At 55.3% G+C, this 20,505-nt stretch overlaps 2 protein-coding genes across 2 annotated transcripts; one reads left to right on the top strand and one right to left on the bottom strand.

Annotated features, from left to right (window-relative positions):
- Nucleotides 1–403: 403 nt before the first annotated feature.
- PLD3 (phospholipase D family member 3) lies at nucleotides 404–10,413 on the top strand. Its single transcript, XM_038767223.1, has 12 exons — nucleotides 404–470; nucleotides 2,532–2,632; nucleotides 4,790–4,852; nucleotides 5,350–5,498; nucleotides 7,002–7,182; nucleotides 7,453–7,573; nucleotides 7,952–8,079; nucleotides 8,452–8,652; nucleotides 8,769–8,908; nucleotides 9,072–9,237; nucleotides 9,935–10,034; nucleotides 10,177–10,413. The coding sequence occupies exons 2-12, from the start codon at nucleotides 2,606–2,608 to the stop codon at nucleotides 10,377–10,379; spliced, it is 1,479 nt and encodes a 492-aa protein (XP_038623151.1). The 5' UTR covers nucleotides 404–470; nucleotides 2,532–2,605; the 3' UTR covers nucleotides 10,380–10,413.
- A 1,667-nt stretch (nucleotides 10,414–12,080) lies between these two features.
- HIPK4 (homeodomain interacting protein kinase 4) lies at nucleotides 12,081–17,898 on the bottom strand. Its single transcript, XM_038767482.1, has 4 exons — nucleotides 17,434–17,898; nucleotides 14,735–15,091; nucleotides 12,867–13,661; nucleotides 12,081–12,599 (listed from the first exon to the last, which is right to left on the bottom strand). Exons 1-4 carry the CDS (start codon nucleotides 17,896–17,898, stop codon nucleotides 12,417–12,419), a joined length of 1,800 nt encoding a protein of 599 aa, XP_038623410.1. The 3' UTR covers nucleotides 12,081–12,416.
- Between the last annotated feature and the right edge of the window lie 2,607 nt (nucleotides 17,899–20,505).

The raw sequence follows: 20,505 nt of genomic DNA, 5'->3' as shown, positions 1-20,505 counted from the left end.
CTACACCCACACCACCACACACAACCACACCCGGTTGTGGCACTGGCAACTACACAACTACACTCCCGCAAACAACAGACACACACACACACACAACTACACCCATGCACACGGAGCTACATAGCCACACTCACACAGACACACCGGGTTGCGGCACTGGCTCCCTCGGGATGCCCGCTGGGGAGGGCGCGCGCCCACACACATACACACACACACACACACACACACACACACACTGTCTCACACCCGGTTGAGGCACTGGCTCCCTCGGGATGCCCTTAGGGGAGCGCACACACACACACACACACAACCGCACAACTCCACAACGACCCAGGGCCCGCCCCCAGGGAGCAGGCCGCTCCGCCCTCCCCTTATTTTTGGGGGTGAGGGCCCGCCCCCGGCCTGGGCGGAGCAGTAGCTCGGGACCGACTCCTCTGCCAGGAGCCCTTCCTCGATTTCCCCGGATTCAGGTAGCCAAAATCCGGGGAGAGTCGGGGGGTCTCGGAGGAGGGGGTCCCCGGGGTCACCGGACAGTAGCGAGGTCGGGGCGGGTAAAGCCAGGGGGTCGCACGGGGCCCGGGTGGCAATCAGTCAATCAATCGTATTTATTGAGCGCTTACTGTGTGCAGAGCACTGTACTAAGCGCTTAGTACTAAGGGTCCTAAGTGACAAGTTGGGGGGCTCCGTCCTCGTCCCTGCCCTCTCCTTCCGAGCCCCGAGGAAGGGAGCCAAACCCCGTCCCCGGATCCAGGAAGGGGCTTCTTCCCCGGGGGATCAGTCATCATCAATCGTATTTATTGAGCGCTTACTATGGGCAGAGCATTGTACTAAGCGCTTGCTTAGTACAGTCCGAGTCCAGAATGCCAACGAGACTGGTGCATTAGCCCCGAGACTCAATCCATCCATCAATCAATCGTATTTATTGAGCGCTTACTGTGTGCGGAGCACTGGACTAAGCACTTGGGAAGTACAAGGTGGCAACGGATAGAGACGGTCCCTACCCAACAGTGGGCTCACGGTCTGAAAGGGGGAGACAGGGAACAAAACCAAACGTACTAACAAAATAAAATCAATCAATCAATCGTATTTATTGAGCGCTTACTGTGTGCGGAGCACTGGACTAAGCACTTGGGAAGTACAAGGTGGCAACGGATAGAGACGGTCCCTGCCCAACAGTGGGCTCACCGTCTAGAAGGGGGAGACAGAGAACAAAACCAGACATACTAACAAAATAAAATCAATCAATCAATCGTATTTATTGAGCGCTTACTGTGTGCAGAGCACTGGACTAAGCACTTGGGAAGTACAAGGTGGCAACGGATAGAGACGGTCCCTACCCAACAGTGGGCTCACAGTCTGAAAGGGGGAGACAGAGAACAAAACCAAACATACTAACAAAATAAAATAAATGGAATAGATATGTACAAGTAAAATAAATAGAGTAAAAAATATGTACAAACATATATCCATATATACAGGTGCTGTGAGGAAGGGAAGGAGGTAAGATGGGGGGATGGAGAGGGGGACGAGGGGGAGAGGAAGGAAGGGGCTCAGTCTGAGTCCATCCAGTCGTAGTCCATCTCCCTGCCAGGCAGCTAGCGCAGTGATGATGATGACGGTACTTGTTAAGCGCTTACTATGTGCAAAGCACTGTTCTAAGCGCCGGGGAGATTATAAGGTGATCAGTTTGTCCCACAGGGGGATCACAATTTTAATCCCCATTTTCCAGATGAGGTGACTGAGGCACAGAGAAGCCAAGTGACTCGCCCAAAGTCACACGGCTGACAGTTGGCGGAGATGGGATTTGAACCCATGACCTCCGACTCCAAAGCCCGGGCTCTTTCCACTGAGCCACAGTGGGGCACCCCGGAGCCTGGCAGGGCACCCCGGAGGACGAGGGGAAATTGGGGTGTTTGGGGGTGCCTCCTGATCAATCAATCAATCAATCGTATTTATTGAGCGCTTACTGTGTGCAGAGCACTGTACTAAGCGCTTAGGAAGTACAAGTTGGCAACATATAGAGACAGTCCCTACCCAACAGTGGGCTCACAGTCTGGGGAGGGGGGGGATGTCGTGCTGGGGGAGGCAAGGATCCGCCACTTGTCTGCCGTTTGACCTTGGGCCAGTCGCTTCTCTGTGCCTCAGTTACCTCATCTGTAAAACAGGATTAAGAATGTGAGCCTCAGGTGAGACACGGAGCGGGGCCAACCTTGTATCTACCCCAGCGCTTAGTACAGTGCCTGGTACATAGTAAGTGCTTAACAAATACCATTAAAAAAAAAAAGATTACGCAAGCGCCACGCATGGGACAAGGCGAACCAATTTGTTTCCTCCTTTTGGAGCCGGCCCCACGCCAATCCCCCATGACTGGCCGGGACCCGTGATCTTCTGGGGAAACTGAGTCATGTGGGAGGTAGAGTTGCCCCTCCCCTCACCAACCTCCCCTGGGGGCGGGGGAAGGGGTACTAGTCACTAGCCAAACCCTGGGTGGGGGAAGCAAACTTTCTCTTGTCCTGCTGTTTGCGGGGAAGGCCGAGAGCCCGACTCCGGAAGGGCCGACACCAACCACTGACCGCAGCCCGCCCCCGGCCCAGGACCGGGCAAGATGAAGCTGTACTCGGCGTACCAACAAGTAAGTGGGCACAGCGGGCACCAACAGGGGTCAAGGCCGTAACCAGCCTCAGTCCCCATGGCACAATCCACTCTACTATTTCCCCATGCCTACCGTATTTAAATGTCTGCCTCCCCCGTGGCACTTTATGGGCAGGGCCCACAACTACCAACTCTGTTTATCGTACTTTCCCAAGTTCTGGGCAGGGCCCACAGCTACCAACTCTGTTTATCGTACTTTCCCAAGTTCTTAGTACAATAATAATAATAATGATGGCATTTCTTAAGCGCTTACTATGTGCAAAGCACTGTTCTAAGCGCTGGGGGGGATACAGTGTGATCAAGTTGTCCCGTGTGGGGCTCACAGTCTTAATCCCCATTTTTACAGGTGAGGTAACTGAGGCTCAGAGAAGTTAAGTGACTTGCCCGAGGTCACACAGCTGACTTGTGGTGGAGCCGGGATTCGAACCCATGACCTCTGACTCCAAAGCCCGTGCTCTTTCCACTGAGCCACGTACAAAGTAATCAATACTCAGCACATAGTAAGTGCTCAGTAAATACCATTGATTGGTATTTTTTTGACGGTCAATTCTTGATATTTATTGAGCACTTACTGTGTGCATAACATTGTTCTAAACATCCATTCATTCAATCATATTTATTGAGCACTTACTTTGTGCAAAGCACTGAACTAAGTGCTTGGTAGAGTACAGTATAACAATGACCAGACACATTACCTGCCCACAGTGAGCTTACAGTCTAGAGGGGGAGACAGCTCCTGACTCTGCCTCTTGTCTGCTGTGTGACCTTGGGGAAGTCGCTTCACTTCTCTGTGCCTCATCACCTCATCTGTAAAATGGGGATTGAGACTGTGAGCTCCACGTGGAACAGAGACTGTGTCCACCCCGATTACTTAGTATAGTGCCTGGCACATAGTAAGCGCCTAACAAATGCCATCATCATCATTATTATTATTAGCATAGTAGTAATAATCATAATAAATAAAGCACTTGGGAAAGTATCCTAGAAATAGTAGCGGGAGACATGATCCCTGCCCTCAAGTACCCTAGAGTCACTGGGGGAGAAAGACATTAATATAAGTTACAAATAGGAGGAAGTAATGGCATATAGACATGTTTGTCTTTGCTAAGGGGTGAGGGGTGAGGGGGAAGTGCCTAAGGGCTCAGGGGACATGGAAATGCTGAAGTGTTATTTGGGGAGATTTGGGATCAGTCAATCAATGGTATTTATTGATCTCTTATTATGTGCAGAGCACCGTACCAAACTCTTGTGAGAGTATAAAACAACAGAATTAATAGTAATAACTGTGGTATTTGTTAAGCACTTATTGTGTGCCTGGCACTGTACTAAGCGCTGGGGTGGTTACAAGCAAATCGGGTTAGACACAGTCTCTGTCCCACGTGGGGCTCACAGTCTCAATCCCCAGTTTGCAGATCAGGTAACTGAGGCCCAGAGAAGTGAAGTGACTTGCCCGTGGTGAAACAGTAGACAAGTGGCCGAGGCGGGACTAGAACTCATGACCTTCTGACTCTCGGGCCCATGCTCTACCCACTACGCCATTAGCAGACATGCTCCTTGACAATGAGTTTACAGTCTAGGGTGGGTGAAGAGATGTGGCTCAGTGGAAAGAGCACGGGCTTTAGAGTCAGAGGTCGTGGGTTCGAATCCCGGCTCCGCCACTTGTCAGCTGTGGGATCTTGGGCAAGCCACTTAACTTCTCTGTGCCTCAGTTACCTCACCTGTAAAATGGGATTAAGACTGTGAGCTCCACGTGGGACAACCTGATCACCTTGTATCCCCCCAGTGCTTAGAACAGTGCTTTGCACATAGTAAGCACTTAATAAATGCCATTATTATTATTATTATTATTATTATTATTATGACAGATTAATCCGAGCAAAATTTCCAAGCACTATGATTTTAGGATAGAGTTTCTCCCCTGTTTACCCACACCCAAGAGTCCAGAATCAAACTAGGCAGGGAATGGAGAGGGTTGGTGGTAGTGCAGGTGGGAGGGTTGGGGTTAATGGGGTGCTGGGTTATACGGGAGGAGTTGGCTGGGAGGAGATGGGGGATTATGTCAACACTGGTCAAGGCGGGGGTTGGGGTGAGGGTCGGACAGAGGTTCTGACCTCCTCAAACTCTCCGTCCCTCCCAGCCGAAGCCACGAATGGAGGAACAGCTGCTTTCCCCAGTGATGCCCCGGGCCCTGGCTGAGAAGGTAAGACCCAGGCAAGGCCATCGCCACCCTTGCCCCTCTCTGCCCACCCCCAGGAACCCACTGCCCTGAGCAGTGGCACCATTGCCTAGCACCCTGGAAAACCCATCAAGTGGCCTCTGGCGTGGGGAGTGGTGGACAGATGAGATGTATTATTGTTAATAATAATGACAATAACTGTGGTATTTGTTAAGTGCTTAGGGTTAGTGCTGGAGTGGATATAAGTAAATCAGGTTGGACACAGTCCCTTGTCTCACATGGGCCTCCCAGTCTCGCTCCCCATTTTCCCAATGAGGTAACTGAGGCCTGGGGAACTGAAATGACTTGCTCAAGGTCACACAGCAGACAGGTGGCAGAGCTGGGATTAGAACCCTTGATCTTCTGACTCCCAAGCCCCTGCTCTATCCACTATGCCATGCTTCTTCCAAGGGGCTAGTGAGCTTGGCGAGGGGGGCCCCAGCCATGCCTCCTGCCCCCCTGATGCCCTCTTTTGTTCCCAGAATGCCCGCTGGGCCCTGCTGATCACCCTGTTGGGCACCATGGTGCTGTGCGCCTTGCTGACCCAGCTGCTCTTCTGGCCACGGCTCGGGGGTCCTCCGGGGGGAAAGAGCAACCAGGCACCTGGACCCATCTGCAAGGATCCCTGCCAGTGAGTGTCCACGGCAGCCACCGCATCCACCCCAGACAGATGTCCCGTGGGGCACAGGACCGCGGGGGCGTGGCCACACGGATAGACAGGCTATCACGGACACACACACACAGACTGTCGTGGATGCAGACCTGGGCACAAATCAGATCCAGATAAACACCCACCCGCATGGACACAAGGCACAAATGCACCACCCCCCGAAAAAAAGACATACAAATACAGATAATAATAGTAATAATTGTAGTATTTGTTAAGCACTTACTGTGTGCTGGGCACCGTTCTAAGCGCTGGATAGAAGCAAACTGGGCTGGACACAGTCCCCCTGTTCCACATGGTGCTCACACTCTTAATCTCCGTTTTAAAGATGAGGCACAGATAAATTACGTGACTAGCCCAAGATCTCACAGCAGACAAGTGGCGGAGCTGGGGTTAGAAACCGGGTGCTTCTGTCTTCCTGGCCTATGCTCTATTCGCTAGGCCACGCTGTTTTTCAGTTTCTGCCGACATGCACGGCTGCACGCACACACACTCTCTGTCTCTGTCTCTGTCTCTGTCTCTCTGTCTCTCTCTCTTTCTGTCTTTCTGCTCAATCCAGCCAGGAGTAGGGGAAACAGAGCCTGGGGATTAGGGTGAGAGGAATGGAAACCACATTGTGGGGCAGAAAGAAGTTGGGAGCTGTGAACATCCTGGCCTGCTCCGATGCCCACCGTGTTCCAGTGCCATCTGTTTACCTGTTGCCTGTTTATTTGTTTTGATGTCTGTCTCTCCCCTTCTAGACTGTGTGCCAGGTGTGGGCAGGGATTGTCTCTGTTGTTGATCTGTACTTTCCAAGCTGTCTCTCTCTGTCTCTCTCTCTCTCTGTCTCTCTCTCTTTCTGTCTTTCTGCTCAATCCAGCCAGGAGTAGGGGAAACAGAGCCTGGGGATTAGAGTGAGAGGAATGGAAACCACATTGGGGGGCAGAAAGAAGGTGGGAGCTGTGAACATCCTGGCCTGCTCCGATGCCCACCATGTTCCAGTGCCATCTGTTTACCTTTTGCCTGTTTATTTGTTTTGATGTCTGTCTCTCCCCTTCTAGACTGTGAGCCCGCTGTGGGCAGGGATTGTCTCTGTTGTTGAACTGTACTTTCCAAGCGCTTACTCTGTGCAGAGCACTGTACTCTGGATAGAAGCACAGAGTGAGTGCTCAATAAATACGATCGAATGAATTGAATGCATGAATTCAATTAGAAGCAGCGTGGCTCAGTGGAAAGAGCCCGGGCTTAGGAGTCAGAGGTCATGGGGGCTAATCCCAGCTCCGCCACATGTCTGCTGTGTGACCTTGGGCAAGTCACTTCTCTGAGCCTCAGTTACCTCATCTGTAAAATGAGGATTAAGACTGTGAGCCCCACGTGGGACAAGCTGATCACCTCGTATCCCCCCCAGTGCTTAGAACAGTGCTTTGCACATAGTAAGTGCTTAACAAATGTCATCGTTATTATTATTGTGAATCTGTGTGGCTCTAGGGCGGTGCTGGTGGAGAGCATCCCGGAGGGCCTGACCTTCCCCAGCGGTCCCACGCATCCGACCATCAGCCAGGCTTGGCTGGACTTAGTGGCTGGAGCCCACCGTACCCTCGACATCGCCTCCTTTTACTGGACCCTCACCAACCAGGACACACGCACCCAGGAGCCCTCTGCCCAGCAGGTGCCAGGAGGGCGAGGAGGAGGAGGAGGCCGGTTACAGGCAGCAAGTGGGAAGCTAGGGGCTGGGAGGAGCAGCATACTGTGTGTCTTGGGCTTTCCCAAGCCCCTAGGGTAGTGCCCTGCATTCAGCAGGCGCTCAATAGATAGCAGCCAGCTACCACCAAGTGGTGGGGGCTGGGCTGGGAATTGGGCAGAGCTGGGGGAGAAGGGGTGAGGTGAGGGAGCCCGGGTCAGGTGTTCCTACAGTCCTTTGCCGCTCTTGCCACCCCAGGGGGAGAGGGTCCTCCAGGAGCTGCTGACCCTGGCCCCAAAAGGCGTAAATGTACGTGTGGCAGTCAGCAAGCCCAACGGCCCCCAGCCCCAGGCCGACCTGCAGGCCCTCCTGGACAGTGGTGAGTATGGTGAGGGCGGGCGAGGATGGGCAGGGCGGCGGGCAGGGTGGGCAGGCGGAGTCCAGAGAGGGAGGGGGATGCCACCTGGATGCGTAGTGGATAGAGCACAGGTCTGTGAGTCAGAAGGTCCTGGGTTCTAACCCCGGCTCCATCACTTGTCTGCTGTGCGGCCTTGGGCAAGTAACTTCACTTCTCTGTACCTCAGTTCCCTTATCTGTAAAATGGGGATTAAGACTGGGAGCCCCATGCCGGACAGGGAGGGTGCCCAACCCGATTTGCTTGTATCCAACCCATTGCTTAATACAGTGTCTGGCACATAGTAAGCGCTTAACAAATACCGTAATAATAGTAATAAGCAAGCCTTCTCCCTGTCCCCAGGGGCCCACATCCGCATGGTGGACATGCGGCGCCTGACCCACGGCGTGCTCCACACCAAGTTTTGGGTGGTGGATCAGACCCATCTCTACATTGGCAGTGCCAACATGGACTGGCGCTCCCTCACCCAGGTTTGGGGGGCCAGAAGAGGGTCCTGGAGACCAGGCGGAGCCTGGGCAGGGGGGAGCAGGAGCCCTGGATGGAGTTGAGGCTGGGGGCGGCCAGGGCTGGGAGATGGGGAGGAGACTGGACTGTAAGCTCATTATGGGCAGGGAATGTTTCTTTATTTTTGTGTTGTATTCTCCCAAGCGCTTAGTACAGTGCTCTGCACATAGTAAGCGTCCAACAAATACAGTTGAATGAATGAATGAACCTCGGGCTCCTCCTGGGTGGATCTCCCACGAGCTGCAGACTCAATCTGGGGGGGCCACCTGCTCCGGAAGCGGGGACCCCTCCCACCCCCGCCATGAGTCCCCCGACCCCTTGGTCCCCTCTTCTGCCAGGTGAAGGAACTGGGCGTCGTGGTCTACAATTGCAGCTGCCTGGCGCAGGACTTGGCCAAAGTGTTTGAGGCCTATTGGTACCTGGGCCAATCGGGCTCTGCCATACCATCCCCCTGGCCTGACAGCTACGCCACCCGCTACAGCCTCGACTCCCCGCTCCAGCTGCAGCTCAACAGCACCCCGGCCCGCGTCTACTTCTCTGTAAGCCCCTTCCGCGCCCCTTCCCTCTCCACTGTCCGGCCTCTTCCCCTCCCTTGTATCTGAGGTCTCCCCTCTCTCCCACACGCCCCTCTGTGTCTCCCTCCCGACACCCGCAGAGCGCCCCACCCTCGCTGTGCCCGGCCGGCCGCACTCCCGACCTGAGCGCCCTGCTCAGCCTGGTGGACGATGCCCGCGGCTTCGTCTACGTGGCCGTCATGAACTACCTGCCCACAATGGAGTTTTCCCATCCCCGCAGGTGCGGCCCGGCGAGGGGCCGGAACGAGGGCCGAACCAGGCCGGGAAGTGGGAACGGGGGGAGAAGGGGTTAGAGCGTCCGGGGTGGGTGGCCGGATGGGAGAGGAGACCAGGGGAGGGTCCGAGCATCCAGCCGCCGCCGGTCCACCCCGTGCCCCCTGCAGGTTCTGGCCGGCCATCGACGATGGGCTGCGGCGGGCGGCCTACGAACGTGGCGTCAAGGTGCGGCTGCTAGTGAGCTGCTGGGATCACTCAGAGCCCTCGTTGCTGCCCTTCCTGCGCTCCCTCGCCGCCCTCCAAGACAACCGCACGCACTACGATGTGCAAGTGGTGAGTCTCTTCCACTACACCCCCTACCGACACCCCCAGCCCACCCCAACCTACTTGGTCTCCTCTTTCCCTGCCCTATCTCTCCTCCCTCTCTCCCTCTACCTGTCCCTCTCTCTGCCCTACCTGTTTCTCCTCCCGCCAAACCCAGCCCTGCCTCTCCTCCCTCTCTCCCCTGACCTGTCCCTCTCCCAACCCTGCCCTGTCTCTCCTCCCTCCCTCCTCCTGTCCCTCTCCCAGCCCTACCTGTCTCTCCTCCCTCTCTCCCTCCACCTGTCCCTCTCCAAGTCTTGCCCATCTCTCCTCTCTCCCTCCACCTGTCCTACTCCCAACCCTGCCCTGTCTCTCCTCCCTCCCTCCTCCTGTCCCTCTCCCAGCCCTACCTGTCTCTCCTCCCTCTCTCCCTCCACCTGTCCCTCTCCAAGTCTTGCCCATCTCTCCTCTCTCCCTCCACCTGTCCTACTCCCAACCCTGCCCTGTCTCTCCTCCCTCCCTCCGCCTGTCCCTCTCCCAGCCCTACCTGTCTCTCCTCCCTCTCTCCCTCCACCTGTCCCTCTCCAAGTGTTGCCCATCTCTCCTCTCTCCCTCCACCTGTGCTACTTCCAACACTGCCCTGTCTCCTTCCCTCTCTCCCTCCATCTGTCCCTCTGCCGGCCCTGCCCACTTGCCTCTCCCCTGACCACTCCATCTCCCTGGACAGAGACTGTTCATCGTCCCCTCCGATGAGGCTCAGGCTCGGATCCCCTACGCCCGCGTCAATCACAACAAGTACATGGTCACTGACCGGGCAGCCTACATTGGTGAGTGGCTTTCACTCCCCCTTCCCCCTGACCCTTCCCTACAGAGCCACCAGAACTGCCCCGAGCGGGCCAGGGACAGGCACATTTCCTCTGTAGGAGGCTGACCCCTCGCCGCCCCCTCTTCTCCCGACTTCTTCCTCAGGGACGTCCAACTGGTCAGGCAGTTATTTTACACAGACGGCCGGCTCGGCTCTGGTGGTGAACCAGACGGGGGTCGCGGGGACCGCGGGGGACCAGGGGCTGCGGGAGCAGCTGGAAGCCGTGTTCCTCCGCGACTGGGACTCCGTCTACAGCCATGAGCTGGATGACCCCCTGGCCGCCAGCAACTCCTGCCACCTCCTCTGAGACACCCGGACACTGCGGCTGGGGGCTGGTGGGGGAGGGGGCGGGTGGGAGGACCAGCCCGTGCTAACGGTCCCCCCCATCGCTTGCATCGGTCTGTGTTGGGGGTGTGGTTATTTGGACTTTTCTTCGCTGCCCCTGCCCCTGGCCCAGTGACCATCTGCACAGTGCCATTCGCCTGCGTGCCAAAGCCTCCGGCCACCTGGACCCCTGCCAGGAACAGGTCTTACGTGGTGTGGAGGAGGGGGCTAACGGGGGTAGCCCATGAGGGGATTAGAGGTGGGAAAGGGGACAAAGCGGGGAGCATTGGGGATTACCTGGCTGGGGACTATCACTGTGGAACCCAGGGATGGGGTGATGGGGAGAGGACACTGAGGCCCGGTCCAGGGTGGATCCCATCACCCGGGCATGGGGTGCCTGAGTCTCTGGGCTGCCCAGCCCCCGCCCTGTCTGAGTCTGGGGCGGAACCCCCAGGGAGAAGCAATAAAGAGCCTGTGGATTCAGCTGAATCGGCGAGTTTGGCTAGGCCGGGCTGGGGGCCGAACTGGTGCTTGGCCTGTGGAGACGTGTGTGGGCTGTGGTGTAGCGTGTGCTGGGTAGACCTTAGACGGTAAGCCTTTAAAGGATGTGGTTTCGATCTTACCACGTCATGTGATCCTAAGCTCTTAGTACAATACCGTGCAGCGTGGCCTGGTGGATAGAGCACAGGCCTGGAAGCCAGAAGGACCCGGGTTCTAGTCCCGGCTCCACCACTTGTCTTATGGGTCACCTTGGGAAAGTCACGTAACTTCCCTGGGACTCAGTTTCCTCATCTGTGAAATCGGGATGAAGATTGTGAGCCCCATGTAGGGCAGGAACTGTGTCCAACCTGATTTGTTTGTATCCACCCCTGGGCTTAGTTCAGTGCCTGGCACATAATAAGCACTGAACAAATGCCATCATCCTCATACGGCAGGCTTAGTGTCACTGCTGCGGCTTTATTTGCATGTGTGTACAAAGTATAATAGTGACGGTATTTGTTAAGCGCTTCCTATGTGTCAAGCACTGTTCTAAGCAGTAGGGTAGCTACAAGCCAATCTGGTTGGATACAGTCCCTGTTCCCTATGGGGCTCACAGTCTTAATCTCCATTTTACAGATGAGGTAGCTGAGGCACAGGGAAGTGAAGTGACTTGCCGAAGATCACACAGCAGACCAGTGGCGGAGCTGGGATTAGAACCCAGGCCCGCGCTCTATCCAGTTGGCCATGCTGCTTCCCTAAACTTGCTAGCTTTTTTTAATACTACTAATAATAATTATGGCATTTGTTACGAGCTTACCTGTGTGCCAGGCACTGTACTAAGCACTGGGGTGGATACAAGCAGATCGGGTTGGACACAGTCCCTGTCCCACGCGTGACTCACAGTCTCAGTGCCCATTTTATAGATGAGGTAACTGAGGCCCAGAGAGGTGAATTAACTTGCCTGAGGTCACACAGGAGTCGAGTGGCGGAGCCGGATTTAGAAGCCAGGACTTTTGGACTTCCACGCCTGTCTCTATCCACTACACCATGCTGCTTCTCACTATGCCAGGCTAGCACTTACTATTTGCCAGGCACTGTTCTAAATGCTGGGGGGCATGTTTGCAAATCCAGGCTCCCCGCCCCGCACCTACGGCCCCCCACCCAAGGTATGCACACAGAGCTGGACGGCAAAACAATCCTTTATTGCAACTGTTAGAGCCACCACGGGAGAGGGCAAAACTCTGGGTACATAAGGCTAACGCCCTCCCCCATCCCAGACTGCCCTTATGGCCTAGAGGGGCCGGCCAGTCGGGTGAGCAGACCCCTTCCCGGGCACCCCCCTCGGGGTGCAGTGGATGGACTCAGCCTCCTCCCCTCTGGATCTCGCTTCCAGGGGCTGGGGAGGGCCGGGGCTAGAGAGGGGCAGATTTGGGGGTTCAATTAAGGATTTTTAGGTTCACTTTGTAATTTGTGGATTGCTACGAAACGATCTGTGGCTGAAGAAAGCTCGTAAGGGGAGTGGGATGGGGAGGAGGCTCACTCAGGGGCGCCCGGCGATGCGCTGGAGGAAGCTGGGACCCCGGGCTGGACGGTGGGGGTGGGGGTGGTGGGGGTGGGAGCGACCCCGCTCCCTCTCCAGGCTCCTGTCGGACTCACCCACCCACTTGCCCACGCGGAGAGCCGCGGAGCAGGAGCCAGAGTCGTAGTGCTCGGAACCGGGTCTCTGCGGGGGGAGAAAGGAGACAAGGCTGGGGACGCGGTTTGGCCCAGGGCAGGACCCCCGTCCCTGGGGACCCCTGGGTAGATGGTAATGCCTCTCCAGCCCCTCGTTCCCAACTGGAGGCCAGCAACGGTGCATTCCCACCTCACTCCCCTACCATTGGCCTGTGGCTATTCAACCTGGGAGGTGGAACGGTCCCAGGAAGCTCCCACCTGGGCACGTGGCTTCTCTCTCCCTCTCTCCCTCCCTCGCCCCACTCCCCCCAGTTACCTCGGCCTCCAGCTCCAGTTCCAGTTCCAGCTGCTGCGGGCCGGGGGCCCCGAGGGAGCCGTTCCCCTCCCGCTGCGCGGGGGCGCGGGATGGGGTGGGCCTTCCAGGAGGCAGCACCACCCCTTGCCAGCCCTCGCCCGGCTCGCCCTCCTTTGGCGACGGCTGCCCGAGCAGGATCAGGTTCCCGAAGTTGGGGTCCGACTTGGAGCCGGCCGAGTACTTGCGGGGCTTGTGGCGACCCAGCCTTGTCCCGTAGAAGGCCAGGATGGGCTCGGGGGACTCGTGGCAGCGCCGCTCGCCCACCTTGGTGGCCGGCCTCTCGGCGGGGGGCTCCGGGGGCCCGTAGCCATCCCCCCACAGTCGCCTGTGCTCCTGCAGGCTCAGGTCATCCAGTTGGTCGATGGCACGTTGCACCCCGGGGCCCCGCTCCTCCCAGAAACAGGCCCCATCCCGGCCCGGGGGGTGGCCGGGGGGTCCGGGCTGGGGGGCTCGGCCTTCGAGCTGCAGTGAGGCCCGGCAGCTGTGCAGTGAGAGCTGGTAGTAGCGCGTGCCCTCGTGGGCGCTGCGCAGCTGCTGCAGGCCCACGAACGGGTGGCGCAGGGCGGCGCTGGGGCTGATGCGCTCGTGGGATTCCCAGGTCAGCATGCGCTTGATCAGCTCAACCATGGACTTCAGGTCCACCGCCTCAGCCAGCTCCTCGCGGTCCGGGAAGGCCAGTTTGCTGGGACCCCTGTTCACCGTCTCCATCTGGTCCAGAGACTTCAGCACGTACTTGCGACGCTCCAAGGGGCGCACCTGGAGAGGCCGAGGGGGGAGGAGGTCAGCATGGTCCTCCCTCGACCCGGCATCGACTGCCCCTGTCATTCATTCAGTCGTATTTATTCATTCATTCAGTCAGTCGTATTTATTGAGTGCTTACTGTGTGCAGAGCACTGTATTAAGCACTTAGAAAGTACGATTCAGATATCAAGAGAAACAATCCCTGCCCACAACAGGCCCACAATGGGCTTATGGTCTAGAAGGGGGCAGACAGACATCAAAACAAGTAAACAGGCATCAATAGCATCAATATAAATAAATAGAATTTTAGATATATTCACATCAAAACAAGTAAACAGGCATTGAGCGTTTGCTGCGTGTAAAGCCCTGTACTAAGTACTTGGGAGAGCACACTATAACAATTAACCACTCCCTTTCCCACCCTCCTTCCATTCTGTTTGCCACTTCCTCAAGGTGGGGCAGAGTTGGGGGTGATGGTCAGACTTGGGGGGCATAAGGAAAGGGTGGCCCGGTTGAAGAAAGGGAGGACCTAGAAATGGGGAACCCACCACCCGTTTCCCCACTTTCCTGTCTTCCCCCCACCAGAGGTAGAACAGAAGGGACGGGAATTAAACTACAGCCCAACGAGGAGGGTTGCGTGAACGAGGGCAGCTAGTCTTACAACCCGCACACGGGAGGGCTTTGTCTCTCAGATTAAAATCGATCCTTCCTCCCAACCCCACACTCCCTTCCTCAGACCGCCCCCTCCCCACCCTCCCATCACAGTCGCGCACCCCCGAGGCAGAGGACCGGCTGCATGAGCCCCCACTTCCCCCCGGGCTCCCTGCAGCGTGGCTCAGTGGAAAGAGCGTGGGCTTGGGAGTCAGAGGTCACAGGTTCAAACCCCGGCTCCGCCACTTGTCAGCTGTGTGACTTTGGGCAAGTCACTTAACTTCTCTGTGCCTCAGTTACCTCATCTGTAAAATGGGGATGAAGACTGTGAGCCCCAAGTGGGATAACCTGATCACCTTGTAACCTCCCCAGCGCTTAGAACAGTGCTTTGCACATAGTAAGTGCTTAATAAATGCCATTATTATTATTATTATTACCTTGGTCTCGGCCAGGTAGTCGGCGGAAGACTTGAGCTGCCAGGGACTGGCGGCTTCAGGGTGGAGGTTGCGCTTGAAGAAATGGTGAGCCTTGCGGGCGGCCTGCAGGACGTGGGGCTTGGGCGGGCCCTGGGTCTCGCAGATGTAGCGCACCTGGTCGAACTCGCTGTTGCCCGGGTAGAGGGGCCAACCAAGATGCAGCTCGGCCATGACGCAGCCCAGGGACCACATGTCCACCTTCTCGCAGAAGGGCAGTCCCAGGAGAATCTCGGGGGCCCGGTAGAAGCGTGACTGGATGTACGGCTCCTTCACGTAGCGCACCTCGCTGAAGATGCTGGCTGAGCCAAAGTCAATCACCTGGAGGGAGGGCGGGGGAGGAGAGGAGGATGTGGGTGCAGTCTTTTATTTCTTTTTAAGGTATTTGCTAAGTACTTATTACATGCCAGGCTAAGTGTTGGGGTATATACAAGCTAATCAGGTTAGATACAGACAATGTCCCACAAGAAGCCCCCAGTCTTGATCCCCATTTTACAGAAGGTAACTGAGGCACAGAGAATAATAATAATTATTATTATGGTATTATGGTATTTGTTAAGTGCTTACTATGTGCCAAGCACTGTTCTAAGAGCTGGGGTAAATACAAGGTAATCAGGTTGGACACAGTCCCTGTCCCACATAGGGCTCACAGTTTTAATCCCTATTTTCCGGATGAGTGAAGTGAAGCTCAGAGAAGTGAAGTGACTTGCCCAAGGTCACACAGCAGACAGATGGCGGAGCCAGGCTTGGAACCCATGACGTTCTGACTCCCAGGCTTGTGCTCTATCCACTGAGCCACTGTGAAGGGAGGGCCATGGAATGGGGTCAGGAGGGAACTGTGGGATGGGAATGGAGAGAAGGCCTGGAGGATAGGGAATGGAGAACGTAAGCTCATCGTAGGCAGAGAACAGGCCTACCAATTCTGTCATATTCTTCCAAACATTTACAACAATGCTCTGTACTTAGTAAGGGGGGTGGGGCGGGAGGCCCAGGGAATGTGGAGAGGGAACCTGGACATGTAGTGTTGGGGGAGACCCAGAAGATGAGGCAGGGAATGTCTGGGGGGTTGGAAGGGGAGAATCAAGGAATATGGGGAAGAGACTGGGGGGATGGGGAAATGGGAGTGGGAATGCCAGGGGTGGGATTGGGGACACCCAAGGGATGGGAGTGGGAATAATGAGGGAAGGAAGAGGGGGAGCCAAGGGATGGGAATGGGGAGTCCTGAGGAGTGAGGGCAGGAAGACCGAAGGGATGGGACCTGGAAAGCCCAGGGTATGGGAGAAGGGAGGTTGAGGGAAGGGAGTGGGAAGAACAAGGGATAGGAATGGGGAAATACAAGGGGTGGGAACGGTAAGACCTGAGGAGTGAGAGTAAGGAGACTGAAAAGATGTGACCTAGGAAGGCCCAGCGGACGGGAGGAGATTGAGAGATGGGAGTGGGAGATTATAAACTCATGTGGACAGGGAATATGTCTGTTTTTGTCATACTGTACTTAGTAGAGTAGCGTGCTGTGTACACAGTAAGGGCTCAATAAATATGACTGAATGAATGAGAGCGATGAGATCCAAGGGATGGGAGCAAGGAGACCCAAGTGATGGGACTGGGAAGACCCAGAAGCGGGGGGAAGGTTGAGGGATGGGAATGGGGAGAAATGATGGGAATGGGGAGAAATGATGGGAGTGGAGAAACCTGAGGGGTGGTAGTGGAGAAACCTGAAGGGTGAGAAGGGGGGAGCAGAGAGACCCAGGCAATGGGATCAGGGAGGCCCAGGGGATAAAAGAAAGGAAGTTAAGGGATGGAAGGGGCAGAAGAAGCCCGTTGTGGGCAGGGAATGTGTCTGTTGTTGTATTGTACTCTCCTAAGCGCTTAGTACAGTGCTTAGTACACACACAATAAGCACTCAGTAATAATTATAGTACTTGGTAAGCACTGACTATGTGCCCAGCACTGTTCTAAGCACTGGGGTAGATACAAGTTAATCAGGTTGGACAAAGTCCCCGTCCCACATGGGGCTCACACTCTTATCCCCATTTTACAGACAAAGTAACTGAGTCCCAGAGAAGTGAAGTGACTTGCTCAAGGTCACACAGCGGATAAGAGACGGAGCCGAGATTGGAACCCACATCCTTTTGACTCCCAGGCCTGTCCTCTATCCACTAGGCCACGCTGCTTAAATACGATCGAATGAATGAATGAATGAATGAGTGAGTGAATGAACAAGTGAGTGGAGTGAAGATATGGGAGCAATCAATCCCATGGAGTTGGCACCTCTGGAGACAGTGCTTTAACTTGCTTCTCCTTTCCCTGTCTTCCTTACCTCCATCTCTTCCCTGTGTTCCTGCTTGTTCTTCCCCTTTTTTTCCTTCCTTTCTCCTCCTTCCCCTCTTTATCTCCATTTCACCCTGCTTTTCCTCCCATTCCTTTTTATTTCTCTCCTGTCTTCCTTATCCCTCTTCCCACTGCCCCCAAAATATCCAACTTGTACTTCCCAAGCGCTTAGTACAGTGCTCTGCACAAAGTAAGCGCTCAATAACTACGATTGATTGATTGATTGATTGGAGAGACCTGAGGGGTGAGGGGTGGGACCCAAGCAATGGGGCTGGGGAGGCCCGGAGGGTGCGAGCGGAGAGGCTGAAGGGGTAGGGGAGGTGCCCGCGGCCCACCTTGATGCGGAAGGGGCAGCGGGCCTGGTCCACCAGCATGATGTTCTCGGGCTTGAGGTCGGCATGGATGATGGCCAGCTCCTTGAGCCGCGCCAGCGCCCGCAGTACCTGCAGCGTCACGGTGCGGATGTGCCGGACGGCCAGCGGGGCGAAGTTGTTCTCCTTCTGGTACTCGAACAGGTTCTGCTCGAGCAGCTCGAAGACCAGGTAGAACTTGAGGGCGTCGTGGAAGAAGTCGAGGAAGCGGATGACGTGGGCCTCGTCAGGGTCCAGCTCACGCATGCAGCGCAGCAGCCGCAGCTCGTTCTTGATGATGCGGCTCTGGTGGGCGTCGTTGCGCAGCACCTTGATGGCCACCATCTGGCCCGTGCTGCGGCGCCAGCCCTTGGCCACCTCCCCGAAGGTGCCTTTGCCCAGCACCTCGATGATGTCGTAGCAGTCCGTCTCCGACTGGATGGAGGCCATGGCCGGCCCGCCGCTGGTGTCCCCTCCTGCCCCACCCCCAGCCCGATTCCGATGTTGCCACGCGCGACGGGTTCTGTTGTCGGAGACCGGGTGGGCCGCTTCTAAGGGGAGGTTCTGGAGAGGGGGGAGGGGAAGAGGTGGGGTCGGCCCACCTGCTAGCAGGGGCTGGGGTCCGCATTCTAGGCCTGGCCGGCTGCAAACCGGAGCACTGTAAGAATCCAAAGCGTGGCAATGGTCTGTTCATATGTACGTGTTCATATCCACTGTTGGGTAGGGACTGTCTCTATATGTTGCCACTTTGTACTTCCCAAGCGCTTAGTACAGTGCTCTGCACATAGTAAGCGCTCAATAAATACGATTGATGATGATCTGTCATTGATTGATTTCTATCACTGTCTGGCTCCCCCTGTAGACTGTAAACTCCTTGTGGGCAGGGAATGCGTCTTGCTATATCGTTGTTTTGCACTCTCCCGAGCACTTAGTACAGTGCCTTGCACACAGTAAGCACTCAATAGATACGATTGAAGGAATAAATAAATGGCGGGATGTAGAAGTTAGCACGGCCTGGTGGAAAGAGCCAGGGCCTGGGAAGACCCGAGTTCCAATCCCTGCTCCGCCGGTGGCCTCCTGGGTGATCTTGGGCAGGTAGCTTCACTTCTCTGGGTCTCAGTTTCCTCATTTTTCTTTTTTTTTTAATGATATTTGTTAAACGTTTACTATGCCCTAGGCACTGTACGAAGTGCTGGGGTAGATTCAAGTAAATCAGGTTGAACACAGTCCATGTCCCTCGTGTGGATCACAGATTTAATCTCCATTTTACAGATGAGGTAACTGAGGCATAGAGAAGTTAAGGGACTTGCCCAAGGTCATACCGCAGACAAGTGGCAGAGCAGGGGTTAGAACCCAGGTCCTTCTGACTTCTAGGCCCGGGCTCTAATCACTAGGCCGCTATGTAAAATGGGGATTCAATCCCTATTCTCCCTCCCGCTAAAACAATGAGCCTCATGTGGGACAGGGACTGTGTCCAACCCGGTTAACCTGTCTCTACCCCGGTGCTTAGAAGAGCGGTTGACACACAGTGGGTACTTAGCAAATACAATAATAATAATGACGATAATAATAATAACAGTGAATAATACTGTTCTCCTTCTGGGTACAGTAACAGATTCCTATTTTAGCAATTGCTTCCCTCTCTAAATTCCTTGTGGACAGGGATCCTATCTACCAACTTTACTGTACTGTACTTTCCCAAGCATTTAGCATAGTGCTCTGCATGGTTAGTGCTTAATAAATATCATTGATTGATTGATTGACCGAAAGCTCCTGGGAGGCAGAGATTGTGTTTACTAATTCTATTGCCCCTCTCAAGCTCTCTGCGCAATATTCTGCACAGAATAGTGGCTCTGTAAATACTGTGGATTGACTGATTGATTGATTGCACTGCATGGTACTGAGCAATTGGGAGAGGAAAAGTTTAGGATGGGACACGTTCCCTGCCCCTAAGGCACTTCCATTCCTTTGAGAGTAGAGACATAAAAATATTCACAAATAGTGGAATTGGATTAAATAATTGAATATGGAGTTAATGATAATTGTGGTAAGCGTTAAATCTATGCCATGTGTCAAACACTAGGGTAAATACAATACAATCAGAATGGACAAAATCTCTGTCCCACATGGGGCCTGATGGTCTAAGGAGGAGGGAGAAAAAATACATAATTTCCCATTTTACAGATGAGAAAAGAGGCACGGAGGAGTTAGGTGACTTGCCCAAGGTCACACAGTAGGCAAGTATAAGAGCCAAGATTAAAACCCAGGTCCCCTGACTCCCAAGCCCGTGCTCTTTTCACAAGGCCTCGTTGCTTCACTGGTAGAGGAGGCGGGAAGTGGGATTTTAGGAGGCTTTGAAGGAGGGAAGGACTGAGGGCTGGTGAATTCTGAAGAGCTGGTTGATGGCCCCCTGGGTGGTCCGGATGGGGAAAAAGGCCTGAAAACTTGATTTCAGTGGGTCTAGAAGAGAGTTGGTGGCGAGGACGTGAAAGCAGCGGGTGTGGACGACACCGCACGATGGGAGTGAGAGGGACCTTGGACCCCTCCTTGGGTCCTTCTGACCACCTGGATGGGAACTTGGGGGTCTCCTTGGGGTCCCCGGGGCTGTCATGCCCACCCCCAACACCACACAAACCCGTGCACACCTGCTCCAAACACACCGGGCCTGATGGGGTCTGGGGAAGATTGAGACCGCTCATCCCCTTCACACACATACGGGCTTCCCGTGTTAAGGGTCTCATTTTAGGGCTCTCCCTCCTGTTGCTTCTGGACCCCCCTGGTTCTGGCCTGCCTACCTCTCCCCCAACGCAGTAACGGCCATCATGGTCGACGGGGCCGGGTAGACGTCCGGGCCAGGTACAAGCATTAAAGTGGGGCCGGAAGAGGTGGATGGGAGTAAGAGGTGTGTGTTGGGCTTGGGGGAGAAGGGGTGGGAAGCTGTGGGGGTGGGAAAAGAAGTGGTGGGCAGCTGTGGGGGCGAAGTGACGGCCAGCTGTTGGAGTGGGGGGAGAAGCGGCAGGCCGCCGAGGGGAGCCCGGGCCCCTCAGCATCACGTCT

The sequence above is a fragment of the Tachyglossus aculeatus genome, chromosome 26 (genome assembly GCF_015852505.1).
Source record: "Tachyglossus aculeatus isolate mTacAcu1 chromosome 26, mTacAcu1.pri, whole genome shotgun sequence".
Lineage (NCBI taxonomy): Eukaryota > Metazoa > Chordata > Mammalia > Monotremata > Tachyglossidae > Tachyglossus > Tachyglossus aculeatus.
The sequence above is the reverse complement of the archived record's forward strand: the minus strand, read 5'-3'. Positions and strand labels throughout refer to the sequence as shown.

Excerpts from the sequence above, each read along its gene's own strand:
- PLD3 (XM_038767223.1), top strand. The coding sequence starts at position 2,606 with ATGAAGCTGTACTCGGCGTACCAACAA. Across the intron at positions 8,653-8,768 it reads CGGCCCGCGTCTACTTCTCT|AGCGCCCCACCCTCGCTGTG; the intron begins GTAAGCCCCTTC and ends CGACACCCGCAG. Across the intron at positions 8,909-9,071 it reads GAGTTTTCCCATCCCCGCAG|GTTCTGGCCGGCCATCGACG; the intron begins GTGCGGCCCGGC and ends TGCCCCCTGCAG.
- HIPK4 (XM_038767482.1), bottom strand. The coding sequence starts at position 17,898 with ATGGCCTCCATCCAGTCGGAGACGGACTGCTACGACATCATCGAGGTG. Across the intron at positions 13,662-14,734 it reads ACTACCTGGCCGAGACCAAG|GTGCGCCCCTTGGAGCGTCG; the intron begins GTAATAATAATA and ends CGGCCTCTCCAG. Across the intron at positions 12,600-12,866 it reads AACTGGAGCTGGAGGCCGAG|AGACCCGGTTCCGAGCACTA; the intron begins GTAACTGGGGGG and ends CTCCCCCCGCAG.